This window comes from Desmodus rotundus, chromosome 9 (genome assembly GCF_022682495.2).
Source record: "Desmodus rotundus isolate HL8 chromosome 9, HLdesRot8A.1, whole genome shotgun sequence".
In the NCBI taxonomy this organism is placed as follows: Eukaryota; Metazoa; Chordata; class Mammalia; order Chiroptera; family Phyllostomidae; genus Desmodus; species Desmodus rotundus.
In genome coordinates, this window is record NC_071395.1 from 106,145,427 (window position 1) to 106,163,975 (window position 18,549).

At 47.0% G+C, this 18,549-nt stretch overlaps 1 protein-coding gene and 1 long non-coding RNA gene across 2 annotated transcripts; one reads left to right on the forward strand and one right to left on the reverse strand.

Moving 5' to 3' along the window:
- Positions 1 to 131: 131 nt before the first annotated feature.
- Positions 132 to 4,156, forward strand: LOC123479039 (uncharacterized). Its single transcript, XR_006654499.3, has 4 exons — positions 132 to 262; positions 2,909 to 3,058; positions 3,462 to 3,850; positions 4,009 to 4,156. It is a non-coding gene; the product is annotated as an uncharacterized lncRNA (long non-coding RNA).
- Positions 842 to 18,415, reverse strand: RETREG3 (reticulophagy regulator family member 3). Its single transcript, XM_024553518.4, has 9 exons — positions 18,103 to 18,415; positions 9,725 to 9,831; positions 8,015 to 8,045; positions 6,961 to 7,087; positions 6,249 to 6,333; positions 5,301 to 5,438; positions 4,150 to 4,232; positions 3,397 to 3,529; positions 842 to 2,991 (listed from the first exon to the last, which is right to left on the reverse strand). The coding sequence occupies exons 1-9, from the start codon at positions 18,339 to 18,341 to the stop codon at positions 2,537 to 2,539; spliced, it is 1,398 nt and encodes a 465-aa protein (XP_024409286.1). The 5' UTR covers positions 18,342 to 18,415; the 3' UTR covers positions 842 to 2,536.
- Between the last annotated feature and the right edge of the window lie 134 nt (positions 18,416 to 18,549).

An 18,549-nucleotide genomic window follows, 5' to 3' on the forward strand; every position in this document is an offset into this window, starting at 1 on the left:
GACGGCGGCCACGAGCCCGTGACGCTGAGCCCGGGCCAGCTCAAGGTCACAAAGCCGTTACGCCCAGGGACGAGTCCTGCCCCACGGCCCGACGCTCCTCGCCCATCAGCCTTACCGTTTGTAAAGTAGGAACCAGAGGGACTTGCAGGAGGGTGGTCGCGAGGCCTCGCCGCGGAAAACGCCGTCACCCTCGTCGGCTCGTTACCGAGCTCCGCACACAGAGGGCGCTCAGCTCACACTGAGGTTTGAACGCCAAGGGCAGGTAGGCTTGGGAGGGAGCTAGTCTTAAGCCACAAAGCTTTTAGAAGTTTCCGTTTGGTGGGGTCAATCTTTTGGCAACACCTGGCAGGTGCTTTCCACTCCTGCCCACAGTGGCCAATGGGACAAAGCCTAAAATAAGTATTTCTAGTTTCTGAGGTCAGCTGAAGGCCAAAGAGCAGCTGTCCCTGCAGCCCAAACAATGCAGAGGAGGGGTGGTGTTACTTTTTAAAGACCTCTGTTACCTAAAATTTCATTAGCCTTTGAAATATACTTGTCTTCACACGTTTCAGGGGCAATATCAAGAGTTAGAAGTGATGGAACTGCAGGCGAGAGGCCGGCCAAGAGTGCAAGCCATGCTTGGGTTGGGGCTCTGCTGGGGAAGGGACTGTGGCCTGGAAACACGGTGGTGGTTCTGACCTTCACAAGGGAAACAGGGATGGGCAAGCGGGTCCCTCCTGTCTGGGCTTCTGAGGCTCTCACCTCCTCAAATTAATCACCCATCAGACTAACGACAGACCTGTCAAGGGCACCATTCAATGTTAGTCTCTTAAAGATTGTTCTCATACAAGATTTATTCTCCAGCACCCCTCCCACCCCATCCCCACCCCAGTTCACAGTGGAGGACTAAGGAGATTCAGGGCAGGATCCCCCATGTACAAGAAACACCGTCCAAAGAGTTTGCTCTCCTTCCTTCCCTCCCTCTTGCTAACTCCCAAGGCCTGAAGCTGCACACACTCATGCACACACACAGAATCCCACTCCTTTCCCACACCTCCCACTTTTCCCCGCATCACAGACCGCCTGTAAGACATCTGGGCTCTGCTGAGGGATAAGGTGTCCACAATCTGTCTGAGAACCCTGACATGGGGAGATGCCATCACCCCAGCCTTCACACAAAGGTGCCTATGGAACAGACATGTCGCTCTTCCCCCTTCTCACTGTTAATTATTTTCACTTCCTGGCCTCTACCTCGTCCATCAACCAAGAGCAAACATGCTCACACACTCCCTGTAGCACATGAAAATGGGCTCTGTCCAGCATCCCTCACCCAGGTGTGGGGTATTGGGGGAGTGGTCCCTGAGGATCCGCAAAGGGTTAATGCAGAGAGAGAGAGGAGAGTTTGGCTTGAGCTCTGATGGGGAGGCAGAGAGAGGATGTAAGCTGGCACAGACTTAGAATTACCAATTTTAGTATTTCTCACATGATTTTACTAGGGGCAGTTTAACAGATACCCCTTAGACAGGTCTCTGCTCATTATAGACATATTCTTGCTAAATGGGCTCATCCTTAAAAGAGGCCCTACCAAGTTGGGCAGCAATGAAATATAAAAAGTACTAAAGGAGCTGAATAGGGAGTAAGAAAAGCTGGTGCAAGAAGAGCTGGTGGCTCCTGGGATGAATGCCACTGAGCCGTCTGTAAAGTGCTACTCTGGCATCCCCCTTGGAATACTGCTTCTCCAGAGGAGCAGGGGAAGGAGCAGGAACACGGGAATGGGTACGGTGTGGTATTGCTTTGCTAGCTGCTCAGGCTGATGGTCAAATGGAGCCAGGGGTTAGCAGCACCAAAGACAACCAGGCAGCTTCCGAAGATTCAGTGAGACCGTAAGCCAGAGGCACTCACCCTCCCAGCCAGCTGACCCCGCAGCCCTAGGTGACGTAGAAGAGGCCCACACCCTCACCATGTTCACATTTCTTAGATTTCACAAGCAATGATTTGGAGCACTGGAGGTGAGGTGTCAAGAAATGAGGATGGGCTGGGGCAGAGGGAACAGGCCTGCTCTGCAGAACCAAACGATACATTGCTTAGAAAAAGACAAATTGAATCATGGCTTAGCAAAAGAGGAGGATGACAATGTAACGGTTCCAGCTGCTGCCTGACTCAAACCTCCAGGGAGGTGATGAGGGAGGAAGGAGACGGGCTCTTCTATCACTGGGGGCCCCCAACCACCCATTCCTAGAAGCAAACAGCAGCACCCCCTCAAAGGGGAACCAATGCCCCTGACTACTTTGTTCCCCACGAGTACCATCCTGTCGGAGAGAAGCCTCCCCAAGGAAGCACACTCTCACTCCACCCACTGAGCTCGGAAACAGGCGCCCAGCTGATAGCAGGGAAGGGAGCATCCTGGTTCAGCAGGCTTCTGAGCGCCAGCCAGGCCACCAGGCACACACGCATATTCAGGGGACAGGACCTGGGTTCTTCCCCTGCCCCTTCACCTTTAGTGGGATGAGGAGAATAAAAACCTAAACCACAGTGACCCCCAAAAGGAGTCTCTGCCTCAGTGGCTCCTGGAACTAGCAGGGTCCAGCTGATTCAGCTCTGACTGATCCAGAAGTTCAAAGTCATCCCCCTCAGCATCAGTGTCCAGGTCTGAGCTGGGGGCCCGGAGGAAGCCTCTGGTTCTCCGGGGATGTGGGCCAGAAGGGCCTGGCTGGGAGGCCCCTGACAGCGCCAGCTGGATCATGCCCTGGGAGACCAGGCCGGCAAGGTTGCTGGTAAGGTTGGATCCTGCAGGCAGGGCTTCAAGCAGGAGCTCCGGCAGTGCAGCTTCGCCCCGGCTGGCAGGGGGCACCTGGGGCTCCTCGGGCCCTGGTGGGGAACGGTACATCAAGCTGGGCATTCCAATGCTGGTATCATCCTCATCATCCAGGCCGGCAGGATCCACATTGATGGAAGGGAAGTCTGGAAGGTCTCTGGCAAAGGACTCCTCTGGGTCACTGTGACCGTCTAAGTCTGAAAGAACAGAAGGGTGTCTGAGACACAGCAGCTGCCTGGCCCCGCCCCACAAAATCAGCCCCAGGTAACCAGATTTCTCCTCCCTGGATATCAAGGGGGGTGGGGGTGGGGAACAAAACCTGTGGCACTGGTCAGCTTTTCCCGTCCACTTCTAGACTGCTGTGACTTCTACTGGCCAGAGAACTTCCCCCCTCTCCACCCACTGTGCCCCCATGAACCTCTAGCCTGAGGCTCAAGGAGAGCAGCTGTGCCATCCCGGCTGTAGCCACACCCTTAAGGCCGCTCTGCCTCCCGGTCCACTACTCAGGAAGCAGCAGAGGAGAGGGCAGTATCCCCATGTCCCGAGAGGCTGAAAGGCAACAGTCAAAGCCATTATCAACTCAGACCCAAGGTTCAGCTCACCTTCAGAGCCTTCTGTTAGAGGTGTCTGGCCCCGTGAAAGGTTGAATGTGCCATTGTCCGTACAGGAAACCTCAGCATCCGAGTGCTCGGAGTCTGTGATGGCCAGTTCCCTGGCGACAGCAGAATCATCCAGCTTAGGAAAGAAAAGATCGACGAGCATGAAGAGGTGATGCCATTGAGAACAGGTGCAGTGCCCCAGTAAAAGCTTTACAGTAAAAGCTGGCCCAAAAGGCTACCCTCAGCCACGAGCATAACCAGGAGTGGATGGGGACGTCTGTCAAAATCTTGACCATTTTTAGGCTGCTCCCCCAAGGAAAACACCCTTATCCATCGATCTCCAGTACAGGAAGGGAAGCAGTCTTGGGAGTCAGTCAGCTACTCACTCTTAAGCAAACTTATCCAGAGGATACTTTTCACCGGTGGCCTGGAGGACACACACACTGCCCAAGCAAAGGTGAGCAGGGCTCTTTAAAGATGATCACACCAGTTCCAGAAGTTCTGCCACAATGGGAGGAGTTAAAGGGAGACATGGAAGAGGGTGTGCTGGTCACCAGGTTCAAACTGAGGTCTATGTACAAAGCCCCAACCTAACTCTAGCTTTCCTCCTCACAGCGTGCCAGCTCACACCTGGGCTCTCACGGGGCGAGGGGAGGGGTGTCTGAGCCATGGGCTCACGGCCTAACTGTGAGGTGCCAGATGTTCAAAGGGAGCTAAAGAAAACTAGCCAGCGGTGCAGCTCCCCCAGCCAAGTACCTGAGGACAGAAGGCAGCAAGCTCCTCTTCGCTGTCGCTGCGGTCATCCACGGCTCGTTCTGGGTGCAGAGCTCTGCGGCGCACTATGTGGAGAGAGCAGAAGGCCATGACGCCTTCCCTTGAGGGGAACCCCCTGCCCACTTTGGACTTGGAAGACAGAAGATGAGAACACAAGAGAACCAACCCCTCTGAATGTGGGCCTAAGATGGAGGGTGGGTTGCGGAGCCTAGGTATAGAATGGTACGTTGATAACACAGAAGAGAAAAAGCTCTCTCCTAAGAGCTTCCCCTCCCCTAGGGCCTGCCCCCAACCCTTTTTGCTCTGGACAGATGATCAACTACCAGGCTTGTCAGCCGTTCTCAGGATCAGTGAGGGGCAGACTGGATGTCGAGGTGGAGAGCAGACGCCATCACTGAGGCCAAAGGGAGAGGCCCTGCCTTAGTTAGGTCAGGCTTTTGAGGACTGATACTCATTCAACTTGATTGTCCAGGGGGAGCAGAGCCTTGGTGGCCATGCAGGGCTCTTTGAAGGCCAGGGCTTAAGGAAACACCCACCCTGATCAGATCGCAGGAGAGGAAAGGCTTGCACAGCTGTCATCATTATGCTGGAGGACCGCAGGCTAGTACACTTCTGGCTCCCAAGACAGCCGTCCTAAGTCACCTCCGGCAGCTCGGGAGTGAAGACAGGCCCGGCTTGGGGGCTTAAAAGGCCTGCTCTGCCAACTAATAACTGTGCACTTCAATTTCCTCAATTGGAAAAGGAAGATAACACCACCCACTTCTCGAGGTTGTTGTAACGGTTAAATAAAATCATGTATGGAGAGCAGCCAGCACAGCGCTTGGGCATACAGAAAACACTTCATAAAAAGCAGCAAACACTAGGGATATCTTCACAGTCTTTCATTCAACACAGGAGAGCTTTTCTCAGATTTGTTTAAAGTGGGAGTGTCTTGAATTCCAAATGAGAAAAACTGGTAAGCCTCATAGACTTCCCTGGAATAGAGTACCACTTTTACCTACCACCCCTTACACACCAACCACACTCCACTTGTCCCACTTTTGAAGACCCACCACCCATTATGTCAGACCTATGGGCTTTCCTTCTCTTCCCCAAATTGCCCAAGTGGGAGGAAGCTTCCTTGTTAAACTTACGTTGTCTATCTCTCTGTTTGGACATCATGTAGCCGCGGACACTGAAGTCCAGCCGCTGCAGAGCTGGCTTCAGCCGTACACAGGCTCGATCCCACAGTCGGTGGTGCACAGCAAGGGGCCACATCATGACCGTGACAACTGAGAGGAGTGGGAAATAATGGCAAACTGGAGAAGGAGCTGCACAAAACAGACCTACCTGCTCCTCTGCCACCGTGTGTCATTGTAGCTCTGACACTCAGTGTGGAGCGGTTTCGCTTAATTCTGCTGGTCACCTTCACGCGCCTCCCTCCGACCTGAGGGAGGCTTTGGTGGAGGGCAGACGCCAATGCGGCCGTCTATAGGGCTGACATACCGAGGGCAGAACAAGGCAGTGTAGTCACTCGCATGGTGTGTCTTTGAGCCACCGACAAGGCCAAATGGTAACAATGGCTCAGAAGTCACACAACAAATCAGGTGAGCTTCCGCTACACAGTGGACACAGCCATAGCTATTCAGTTCCTCCAGTCTCAAGCAAGCAGAGTTCATGCCAGCAGGAAGTAATTAAATTTATAGAACTGTGCTCCAAAGGGGAAAAACGCACTCTGAACAGAAGCTAGCAGAGGGTTCCCCTGAGAGTTCCGTTTCGCTGCAACACCGTACACACTGACTCTAAATCTTCCCTCCTTAAATAGGGACAGACAGGCCTCTATAGTTGGTAATGCAGTATCTGTTAGCGGACCCTGTTCAATTCCTAAAGCTGAGTTGGCGAGATAAGGACTTTGCATGTGGGGAGCCTGCTATACAGGTAAGAAGATATTTCATAACACTAAAGAGGCCATGAAAAAAATAAAAAGGTAATTTCCTAGGGAACCAAACTATAAAAGTCCACTCCCTAGACCCAGAGTTGGCTGTGGCTGGGAGAGCTATGAGTAGAGTAAGCTCACAGGGAGAAGTATATGCCATACTTACACATTAAGTAGGAGAGCAGGAGCCCAGGGATGTAGCGGCCCAACACGGCCAAAAAGGTCAGTATCCCACAGCTCAGCAAGCAGAACTGGGGGAGTCAGGAAACAGTATTAAGTTTCTGCTACACGGCAGGGGACTGGGGTGAGGAAGGGAGGTAACACAGAGGTGGGACTAGAATAATTAATTCTTTATGACCTATGAGTAAAGTATGGACACATCAGAATGACAGATGTACCTGATGGCTTTGCAGGCAATGAGGATTCTCTTTGGGAATCTATTCAAACCCTTTTTATGTGGCCAGCCCTGTAGGGCTGCATCTTTCATGCTGCGAAACTGGTTTGAATAGGGCTTAGCCAAATATTCTCTCTGAAAGTGTTGGTGGTGGGTTTTTTAAGTCAAAGTAAAAAAGTAAATAAAACCCAACAACCGGCCACATGTTTAACATGACACAGAATGCGCACAAGCAAGTTCTCTGTCCCAGCCGGGGGCAGACAAAGGGTCTAATCTAAGAGGCAAGGCCCGAGGAGTCGTCCTCAAGCCCTTGTTTCAGTCTAAGTGGCTGGTCAGAAGTCCTCTCCTCCCAACTTGCCTCTGTCTCTATGGCTGTCATGGTCTTTTCTTTCTTGAATGAGGATATGTAGTACAGGGTTATTTCAGTTTAGCATGAACTGAACTGAGAACCCAGAAGTGAAAGGGAAAAAGGGAAGGGTCTTACCTTGCCTGGGTTTTGCCTTTTAAAAAGCAAAAGATTCCTTATGAAAATGGTCCCACTAACCCAGACTTCAGCTACATGGTGACAGAGCTCGGGCACGCTGAGTAACCGAGGGTGCACAAAGCCCCAGCTATGGAGAGAGAAGGGGAACTGTGAAAGGAGGGTGCTGAGGGTTCCCCTCATCTTTCTGTGTAGGCAGCCACTGTTTCCGGGTTTAAACAGGGACAGGGGAGTGGCTGTCCTAGGTGCTCTGGAGGTGAAGCATGACTTTCTTCCTGGCTCACCAGGTTGAAACTTGAATTTAGGGACTACGAGGGCAAACTTGTTCTGACAACTCAACCCTATGAGCAGGCAGCCCAACCCCCCTGTATGAACCTGCCACCAGCTCCACAGCTCCTCGTGCTTAGAAACATCATCCCCGCAGCCACCCCTGCGATTCGCCGTGACTGCAATGCAGGGGTAAAAGGGAAGCGCAGTCGGACACCACTGCTACTGAGGAGGCGGCCACAGTGGGGATGCCCCTCGGAGAGAGAATAAAGCAAAACCAAACATAAACCGTAGCAGAGAAAGTTACTGGGATCACACATATGGGATGGATGAACCAAGAAATGAAAGCAGGAGCTGTAAGACACAAGAGGAATCTTTGGCTTGCTGATGCCAGGAACCAGGGTGTTTTCTGACCAGGGAACTTGAAAGAACCAGCGGTCCCAGAAAACACTAAATGACCTGGTATGACAGCCAGGAGACAAATGAAGTAAGTGGCCTCTTGGTTTTCGCACTAGGGCTGGAAAATGCAGCTAATTCCTTGGCATGTCAGGTTATGGGGCACTGTAATAAGTTCAGACACTTCTCTTTAAAAAATATCAGAGGACACTAGCCACATATCAACATATTATTGCTGCCTGAACTTTAGGATTTGTTGAAATGATTACTTGGAACAGACTAGGTTCTCGGCATACACTTTGTCCAGAACATAGGGTTAACAACATGTAACCAGAATATTACAATAAGAGAATCAATCAGAGCAACAAAAACGGATTTAATTAGTATTCCATACCTCTCATTGTCTAATGCGTCGGATCTTGGCACTACAATATTAAAACAAACACCAGCATTAGTTGGTAGGGAAAACTAAACATGAAAATGTTAGGCTGTTGGTCTGACTGCTCCAGTTTTAATAGGTTTGGGGCAAGGGGGGAATAAAAAGGAGACACTCTGTTACTGCCAGAGTTAGGGAGCTGCAGACAAGGGATGATGCCTGATGCTTGCTCTACTCTCCAGCAGACTGGGGGTTGGAGGGTAGGGGGGATCCAAATGGAGCAATAGGGCCTCTTCTAATTACTGAAGCTGGGAGCCAAGGTATACAAAAAATTGGCCACCCCATCCCTCAAGTGTATCTGGTTTGCTCAAACACACCAGTGTGCACCAGGTTACCGAAACTTAATTACTCCAACCCTAGAAATCTGCCTATTCTTTTTAAAGGGATGCATTAACTACAGTGAGTGATGTAAACTCTTGTGACATGATTCCTTGAAGCCTCTGCAAAATAGGATGGAAATGTATTTAAAAGCTGCACACTCTGGTTTGAACAGCCTTCCAACACTGCAAAATTAACATGTCCAAAACCCATATCAATTTTCCTCGTCCTCTCTCCCCACCCAAACCAACCCCCCTGCCTGACATCACCTACATCTGCTGACTGCGACGCCACTCTCCTGCTGCCCTAGCTCTGAGATCCCAAAGCTGGCTTTTATCCCTTACTCTTCCAGCGCCTATTTATCAGTCTCGATGAGTCCTCCTCCTCCACAGCTCTCCAAGCTCGCCACCATTTGATCCCACAGACGCCACTCTGACTGCTTTTCCCAATACTGCCACAGTCTCCTATCTGGTCTCCCGCCCTCCCCTTTCTCCTTCCGTGTAGTCCTGTAAAATGCTATCATAAACTTAATTTTTAATATCATCTCAGCATATAGCTCTAATTTAAAAAATCTGCAATGCCCTCCTACTACCTACTGGGTAAAGCCTAAACTTCTAAGTCTACCTTTAAAGGCTTATAAAATCTAATCCCAACATACTTTCAGTTTACTTCCTAGCTTTACTCTTAAAGACCTCATCGCTCCTGTGGAACGGTTGATTCTCTGGTCTCGGGAGATGCTTTGCAGTTTCTGGCTCCTCAGACTAATCAAGCCACTGGTCCCTCTGGAAACACAGTTTTCTCTCTACCTGTCCAGATCTTTTGCTTCATTCAAGTCTTGAGCTAGGGCAAAAACACCTGACAAGCATACTGGTCAGAAGTTGGACCATGCCATCTCTGGCACTGTTCTGTGACCGTCATTTAACTTTCCTTGTGTATGTATAATCTTTGAGATCGGAACCGTATCTTAGAATACTTTATATAAGTTATAATGCTTAGCTTAATGCTTTGCAAATATACAATTTAAAAGAACCTCCTGAGGCAAATGGATACTGCCTTAAGTGAGGACCACTTAAGGACTATTCATTCCTCAGGCCAATTACGAGGGCAAGCTTATCTCAGAAGGCCAACAGAGGTCTCTTGAGCTCAACAACTGGGAGGGCAGAACCCAGTCCTACGGAACTACGTGCAGATGGAGCACTAGCCCTTGAAGTGTCTCCTAAAGCAAATACTGTGAACATCAAAAGACAGTCCCAGTTCCACATACGCCCTCATTAACGCCCCAAACTAAAGGTAAAAATGGTAAGAAAGACCATTTCCAGTCCAGAGTGTTCTAAATGCTACCAAACTCACCATTTATTTCAGGCCAGATTTTGTTCTTCCATTGATCTATACACACTATGATCATCGAGCTGAATGCAAGTAAAAATACAAGACGAAGGGATGTCAGTGCAAAGAACCTACAGAGAAGGAAACACGGAAGAAAGGTCATTATTCAATTTCAGAAAAGACTGTATGTGCACAACAGGCTCTGCAGCAAATACACCTAAACCCTAGTTAAATACCTTGAGAAAAATCACTTCAACTTTCTGAATTTCATCGATTTTACCTATGGGAAAGACGTAACAATTTGCTTCTATAAAGGCAGAGAACTAAACCAAATATCCTCTTAAAGACCCTTTCAACCTTTAAGTATGTGATTCTGTTAATTCAGGAAAAATTCATCCTTGGTAACAAGTTGTTATGATGAAAGCAAACATCTTTCTACCAAATTAGACCCAAGTGCAGGGCAACAAACTGGTAGAGAAGCACTGAAGATCATTTAATTCAAATGGATATCCTTTGGGAACCGAGGCCCAAAACAGTAAAATGCCTTGTCAAAGTCACAGAGAAAGCACTGAAGCTACGTCTCAGAGCCAGTTCTTCAGCTCTGGTTGGTGTGGCTCAGTTGGTTGCAACACTGTCCCATAAACCATAAGGTTGCAGGTTCGATCCCTGGTTAGGGAGCATATGAAAGGCAACCAAGCAATATTTTGCTCTCACATGATGTTTCTCTCTCCCTACCTCTCTCTCTAAAAGCAATGAAAAAAATGTCCTTGAGTGAGGATAAAAATAAAATAAAAGCCAGTTCTTCAGAAATAACACCAATCTGTCTTAAACTTTCCAAAAATTGAAGAGGGAAAACTTCTTGACTCCTTCTATGAGGCCAGCATGACTCTACCACCAAAGCCAGGAAAAGACATCACGAGAAAACTACAGACAAATATCCCTTCTGAATACAGATGCAAAGGACTCAACAAACCACTATCAAACTGAATTCAGCAGCAGAATAAAAGGATTACACACCATGATCAATTCCTGGGATTTATTCGAGGAATGCAAGGGTGGTTCAACATTCAGAAATCAATAAATACAAGGTATCACACATTAACAAAATGAAGGGAAAGCTAGTTCTTATTTGAAGGAATCAATCATAATAGATATTTACAATCTGAGAACCTTGAACACTGTCTAGCTGAACATATTAAGCAATTATTATTAACTTTTTTAGGTGTGATAATGTTATAGAAGTTATTTTTAGAGTCCCTACCTTTTAGAGGTATATACTAAAATATTTATGAATAAAATAATATAATGTCTGGGATGGAATGAAACAAGAACCTAGAAATCCCATCACCAGGGACAATCCTACTCCAATTTTCCACCCTGCCACCTAAAGGACATTGTAATTATACATGAAGTTAAAGAAAGAGAGAGGCTTAACAGAAATAAGCCTCTAGAGCTGGCCCCAGCCATTAATCTTCTCTCCAAAGCCGGATCATCCCAACAAACAAGCACATGTAACAAGGCCAAGGATAATGGCTCTAGAGTTTCCCACTCCCCAATGCTGCTGCTTCTCTTACCCCAGTAGTGGGCTGCGGCATGACCGCTGTTTTCTCCAGAGTACTTCAAATAGCTCTCTGGGGAGGCCGTCCAGGCTACCGGCAATCTCCACTTCCCGGCTCGTAATTACTAACACTAACGTAAATAGGGGAGGATATTAAACTCTCCTAAGAAAGGTGGTTTTCCAAAGATAATAGCAATAAAAATACTGTTTCTCTAAGACCTGGACTATTTTAGTAGCCCGTTACAGCCTCCTACCGATGCTTCAACTCAATCCCACAAACATTTGAGTTCCTATCACACGCCAATGACTCGTAAGCTGTCCAGTTATGGAAAAGAGTAAGTAAGACGTGGACCTTACTTTCAAGTGTATTTATGTGTCTGTGCATGTGTTTGCAATGTAACCTGACATGGTAATAGTAACAAAGAGGACATCTAAGCTGGAATGGGAAAGACAAATGGTAAGAAAACACTGGCCAAAGGATGAAGAAGGAGATGACATTAAGACAGGAGGAACAGCAGGCTGGCGTGACACCTGTAAGGCCAGTACTTGGACAGAACCGAAACATAAAGAACAGAGGGAGGGAATGAGCGTGGGGAAGCGAGGCAGGAGTCAGACCAAGAGACGCCTTTTATGACCAAGGGCACTGGGTTCCGAAGGCGAATTAGTGAAGAGTTTTACGAAGGGTGTACTTTCCGGGTCATGAAGGCTAACATCTTCTTGAACGAGATTAATTCTGGTCCGCAGTCGATTTTAGGACCAGATATATCCTTCATTGAACAAGCCAATGCAGGAACTTCAAAGGAAGAGTTTTTGTGTGGTATAAAATTACATTTCTTGGGAAAATAGTTTCCTCCATATAGATAAAAACCTAGTTAATAGAAAGATCAGCACTGGCTGGCATGGCTCAGTGACCTGAGTACCGGCCTGCAAAGCGAAAGGTCGCCAGTTTGATTCCTGGTCAGGGCACAGGCCTGGCTTGTGGGCCAGGTCCCCTCCAGGGGCGTGTGAAAGGCAACCCATCGATGTTTCTCTCCCTCTCTTTCTCCCTCCCTTCCCCTCTCTCCAAAAATAAATAAATAAATCTTTTTTTTTTTTTAAAGGAAGAAAAAAAAGATCACCTCAAACTACTAGAGTCGATCCCTCCAAGGTAACTAGACAACGTCAATGTTCCCTCAGGGGTCTATCAAAGAACACACATAAGCGTGTGCTCCTTTTCCATGAGCCCGTGACACGACATTTCTAAACAAAAAGGGAATATCATTCTCAATAGGTGTGTTTTGGACATACTGAGGGTCACATTATCGCTGGCATTTCACGGAGGTAACCTGAAAGCCTACCTGTAAAAAACTGCAACTATTTCCAAGGACAGACATAATAACTGAAGATAAAGTACCTTTGGGGCTAGTATAGGTAATGGATGGAAGAAAAATCAGGCAAGATCCCTCTGGATTAGTGTAACCCTGCAATGTCTATTCATACAGGCCAAAAAACTTACATGGAGCTGTAACAGTGTGCAAATTTGGTAAGACAACATGCAAAACTTTTCAGCAACTATAATCAGCATGAGAATCTCCCAACTTAGCAAAAACAATGGCGAATGTAGTCAACTCTGGACAGTCACATGTGAATTATTCAAACTGGGCCATTCATTGCCCACAGGCCATTACTCCTTCTACCCATTGTGGGTTCACAATCAATCTTTCCTTATATTTATTTTTCTTACTTCTAAAGGCAAGCATATTCATTGAAGAAAGTTTAGAAAATGTAAGTAATCAAGAAAATAAAAATGAAATTAATACACTAATTTGCAAAAAAAATTTTTTTGGACCTGAATCCGATCAGGCCTCTAGATCCAACTCCCAATTTACCGGCAACACAGGGCACTGGGAACATGTTAAGCCATGGGTGAGGGTGCCGTCATCAAAATCCAGTCTGTAGGACACTTTACAGGACAAACTGGTTTCTTCAACAAACACAATGCCAGGAGGAAAGAAGACTGAAAGGGAACAACCGAAGTAAAAGGGAGGTAAAAACAGCACAATCAGCCCCAGTATGTGGACTTAGTTGGGATCTTAACCCAAACACACAGCTTTAAAAAAACCACAAAACCCCCCAAAACAGACATTTATGAGAAAATTGAAAATTTAAACACTGACTGAAATCATTAATTGTTTTTACTTGTGACAATGGTAGTAGTATTTTTAAGGTCTATTTTTCAGACACATAGTGAAATACAGATTAGATAACATGACATCTAGAATTTGCCTCAAACTCAAGGAGAAGATACAAAAGAACTGAGGTGCAGACGACACAAACTTGGCCATGAAGTGAAAATGTGTAAAGCTGGGTATGTGGTGGTATACACTACTCTGTCTACGTGTATGTTTTAGAGTTTCCATTAAAAAGTTTTTAGAATGACCCATTGTCCACATATATACCCCAAAATATGAAGAGGTTATTCTCTTCCTTTAAAAAAATATGCGCACATGAAGACCAGAGAAAAGCACATGTAGTAACTCCATGGAAGTATATGGTATATCTGGTTGGAAACCTTCATTTAACAATACATAGATATGCTTTCCTATGTCATCAGAAAAGCCTCAAAAACTTTTAAAATGATTGCATCATACATATATACATTTAGTCTTTTAAACCTTTCCCTAACTGAACTAGGACATTTCCAATTTTTGATGTAATAAAGTAAAGCTGAACTATACATCACTGGGCATAAATCTTTGTCTTTACTTATGATTAATTAAAGTAGAATTACTAAGTCAAAAGGCATTAACTTTTTTAAACAGTGTTGAGATACAGTTTGTATACCATAAAATTTCAAATTGTCTAAGTCAACGGTTTTTAGGATATGCAGTTGTACTATCACAATTACCTGAGAACATTTTCATCACCCCAAAAAAGAAACACGTACGTAACCACTAGCAATCACTCCCCGTTTTCCCCAGCACCGGAAAAGGTACTAATTTTTTAAGTTTTATTTTTTAAAGATTTTATTTATTTATTTTAGACAGAGGGGAAGGGAGGGAGAAAGAGAGAAGAGAAACATCAAGGTGTGGTTGCCTCTCACACACACCCCCACCAGGGAAGCTGGCCTGCAACCCAGGCACGTGCCCTAACTGGGCATTGAAACCAGCCAGGCCAGCACTCAATCCACTGAGCCACACCAGCCAGGGCCACATGTCTACTTTCAATCAAAGAAGACACTATTTCTGGGTTCCTCTGTAACTGCAGAGCAAGTCTGTCTCAGCGGCACTTCAGAACACAGCATTTCGTCCTATAGGGACAGAAAGCCCATTACTGTGCAGTGCCTGTGGCTGTCTGGTTAGTGAGCCAGTCGCTGTAAATTAGAATGAAAAAATTAACCCAGCCTATGTCATGTAGTGACAGTTCCGCCTGCACAAAACCAGAAATGAAACCAGCGAGCTGTTCTGACCTACCTTATGTTAATGAAGAGAAAGCACCCAACCTTATAATTAGGACAGATAAAAACTGATGGCAAAAGGGCCAAAACCCAAAAAACAATCAAACAAACAAACAAAAAGCCAAGGCATCCTCGGGCATCTGCTTGGCCGCCAAAAGCAACAAGAACCCTCTGAAGACTATCATCGGAAACGCTTGTTCTCCAGATTTCTTCTGAAATTCGATGTGTAGATGTCTTTACTTAAATGGGCCCTCCCTTCCATTTCCTGTTCCTCACTACTGTTTTTTACTCAAATTCTAACCTTTTAAATCAGCATACCTTTAATCACTTTTTGGGTCATTTTTTAATTTGGGGAGATTTTTTTGGGGGGGGATACACTGTTTTTTTCCCTTGATGAAAACCATAGATTCCATAATATTCACTAGAATATGATACAGTTAACTCAGGTGACTGTGAAAGCAGACCCCAACAGGAAATCAGCCTGTGGATCACTCTGAATCAGTATCTGCAACTGAAAGACCACCTGGAATCACAGAATGCTGACGACTGGAAAGGAGCTCAGGGCAGCCCTCCAGCCCTCCTTGAACCATGTGCTCTGCACACATTTCCAGGGCTCCTCTGTCCTCCCCCCGACCTCCTAGGTCTGTGTCAAACTAAAAAGTTACTCCAACAGGTTCTTTGCTGATCCTGGCAGGAGACACTCTTGCTGACTCATACTCGTAATCTTCCCCAAATCATTCTTTTTACGTGGTGTTGAGGATAATGAAAACACAAGCAAATGGGAAAAAAAGAAAAGAAAAAAAGAAAAGAAAATACAAGCAATTGGAAATGAAGGCCTGACATGACTATGACTACTATTATCCCAGTGAGAATAACACATCAGTACCAGAAGCCAAGTGGGCTGGAAGAGCTCTGGTGTAATCACCATAATTTCTCTGAAAAGCGAAAGAAAATTTTTTTAAGTGAAAGCCTTGAAGTACTGCAGTGGCAAGGCATCTACATCTACCTGTCTTTTATGTTGTTGTCTTTTCATTAAGATGTAAGAGGGCGCACTCACAGGTAGAGAAAAACCCTCACAGAACACCGACAGATAAAAGTCACCTTCCTGAATTCTGATTTTTTTTGCACTCCTACCTAATCTTCTAAAACTTCAAAATGTGTAAAACACTTTAAAACACTAGTGATACATCGTTATTCAACAGAAATAATTAAATGATTTCTCTCTGACCTGAGCCAATGATCCTCCTTCATCTCTTCAACACTTAAAATGTCCAAGAATTAAACAGTCACTCTTCGACATTCCACGGTGAAATCTTAACACCCATATTCAATATGCTGCTACTGGAATGCGAAGCCTGACTTTCATTTTGAACCTCAAACTACCTTGCAGGAAGCACATTTACTACTACAAACAATTCTGGGACCACCAGTGCCACACTGCATTAACCGCTGGGGCCTCAACGCTATCAATCATTCGGTACCCTTCCCGGACACGAGTACTCTGCATAACTGGTGTATCCATCTGCTGTCAGCGTCAAGAGTCACACCCTCATTTTGCTGTATCTCACCCCCACCTACTTGGAGTGTGATGGGAATGCAGCAAGAGTCACTGTTCTGGATACACAGCAGGCCAGCTACTAGCAAATGCCTGAGATAAAGACCAAGCACAACACTGCTCTAAGAGACCAGCAGGCATGGGGGGATCTGAGATTCTAAACACAGCATATTAATAAAGTTAAGTAAACACTGCTGGGCTAACACTGTAACATTTAAAGATGTGTCTCAGTCCGAGCAGCTCCTTACATGTAGACCCTCCACCTGTATTCTACTCCAAACTTCTCTCTCAGGCTAGGGACCTACAGAAAGTCCCCTCCTCAAAAATAACCGCTTCCAAGCTAGTGATCCACGTACATTAATGAACCCTCAGTTTATCAGGATTCATCAGGGCAAGTTTTTATATACCAGCCAGTCACATTTTGACACAAAATGGTTTTTTTTCTACGAGGACAATCCCAATGTGGGAAATGAAGTCTGGACTGGATGGTCTGGGCTTTGGGGTTGGGATGGGGACACGGAAGGAAACAAAGAAAAGGTCATTTTGGTAAAACACTCCTGAACCAGGTTACCGAGAACAAGAGAGAAGCAGGTACCAGGGATCAAGGAAGAAGTACAACTGCCCCCAGAATAAAGAATGCTATTTTTTTTTAAGTTGTTTATCATCATGTTTGCTAAAGACTCTGGAAGCAACAAATGGCAGAAACTATTGTGACCTGAGTCTCCTTCCGACTGTGAGAGGATCAACTTAATAGTTGCCCACTGTGTCTTTCTGTCAATGAACTCAAAATGTATTGCCCCAGCTGACAAAATCTTCTTTCAGAGAGAAGATAATAAATGCTTTAGTTTTAAAATCAAGAATCCTAAGAGGAAAGCTATTTTGAGCAAAACCTAAAAAACTTGGGAACACATACCTTGTTCTGTTTCAGGTTATCCAAAATAGTCTTATTTCATTCAGGTGTATAAGCCCCGCCCCTACTCCTCAGTTCCCCGGGGAATTTGATCAAGAATAGTTCCCTACAGAAGCGTGGCAGGTCCTATGAAGACCGAGGTCCACTTTAGATAAGGACAACTAAGAGAAGCGGCAGACCCATTGTTAACAGAGCATGACAGAGATTCAAGTATATTTTAGTCCCACTTTCCCAGCTCAGGAAAACTTACACACAGTATCGGACACCCTCAATTTCCTTGCCTCTAAACCATGGCCACAGATGCCTAATTCCTTGGAACAGGAAGGAGCTGCAATCCTCAGTGGCTTTCAAAGGGGTGAAATCTCACCATCACTATCTCACAACTGTTCTTTAAAAGCTTATAACTTTCTCCCGAGTTGCAGTTCTGCAGGCTCTGACGCTCAGACTTCACGAACTTCCTCGAGTGGGCGAAAGGAAAACTAAACATGCTCGCTCTAATTCATCGCGCTCGAACAGATTCCCTTATCACACCTTTTCAAGACCTCACGCATCTACCCCAATAATAACTACTGAAGTCTCTGGGGAGTCTTCCAAGCACATTCGATCAGACAAGAGAAAGGTGATGGCCTTAAAGAACACAGCTTTCCCTGGCTAAAATGAGGCGCTCTCGCTCACCGCGGGCGGTTCAAGATGTTACCAAAAGCTCCTGCCAGCTGTGCAGGACGAGGCTGCGGGAGGAGGCAGAGCAGGGAAGACACCTGGGAGGCCCTGCGGAGAACTGCGGTGCGAAGCTTACAGGCGGGAGTGGAGGGAGGTGAGGCAAAATTAAGCGAGGACAGGAAAGAGCCAGTGCAGCGCCTTAAGTAGGGGAGGCGAGAGGCGGAGCCCTAAGAAACCTGACGAATTCGCGCCTCGGTGGGTTTCCGAGGGCCCAGTTTCTCACCAGAAAGCCGCGTTCAACCCCAGGCACCACAGGGCGCTCCTGGCTGGCCGCTCCCACACAAGGGCTGCCTGCACTCGGCTCAGCAGAGGCTCGTAAGGTCCCAGCACCTTCACCAGGGCTCGCTGCGCCGCCTCAACCTGCTGGTCCCGCTCCAAGGAGCTTGACACAGCGCCGCGGCCCCTGAACGTCGGCCCCAAAGCTGGGCCTGGGGCCGCGGCCACCCCCTCTGCCTCCGCCATCACCCCCCAGCAGCCACCACATCCAGGGCCGCGGCCCGACAATCACAATAACACCAACTGCGCAGACGCGCGATTCAGCAGGGGAAGTGGCTTCCCTCGACAACGCGCCTGCGCGTGGGCTAGAGCTCGGGTCCTCCTGGAGGGGAGAACGCTGCGTCAAGGTACCTCCCCTTCTCCCGGGCGCCTAAGCCTTTCCGAGGTACGCACG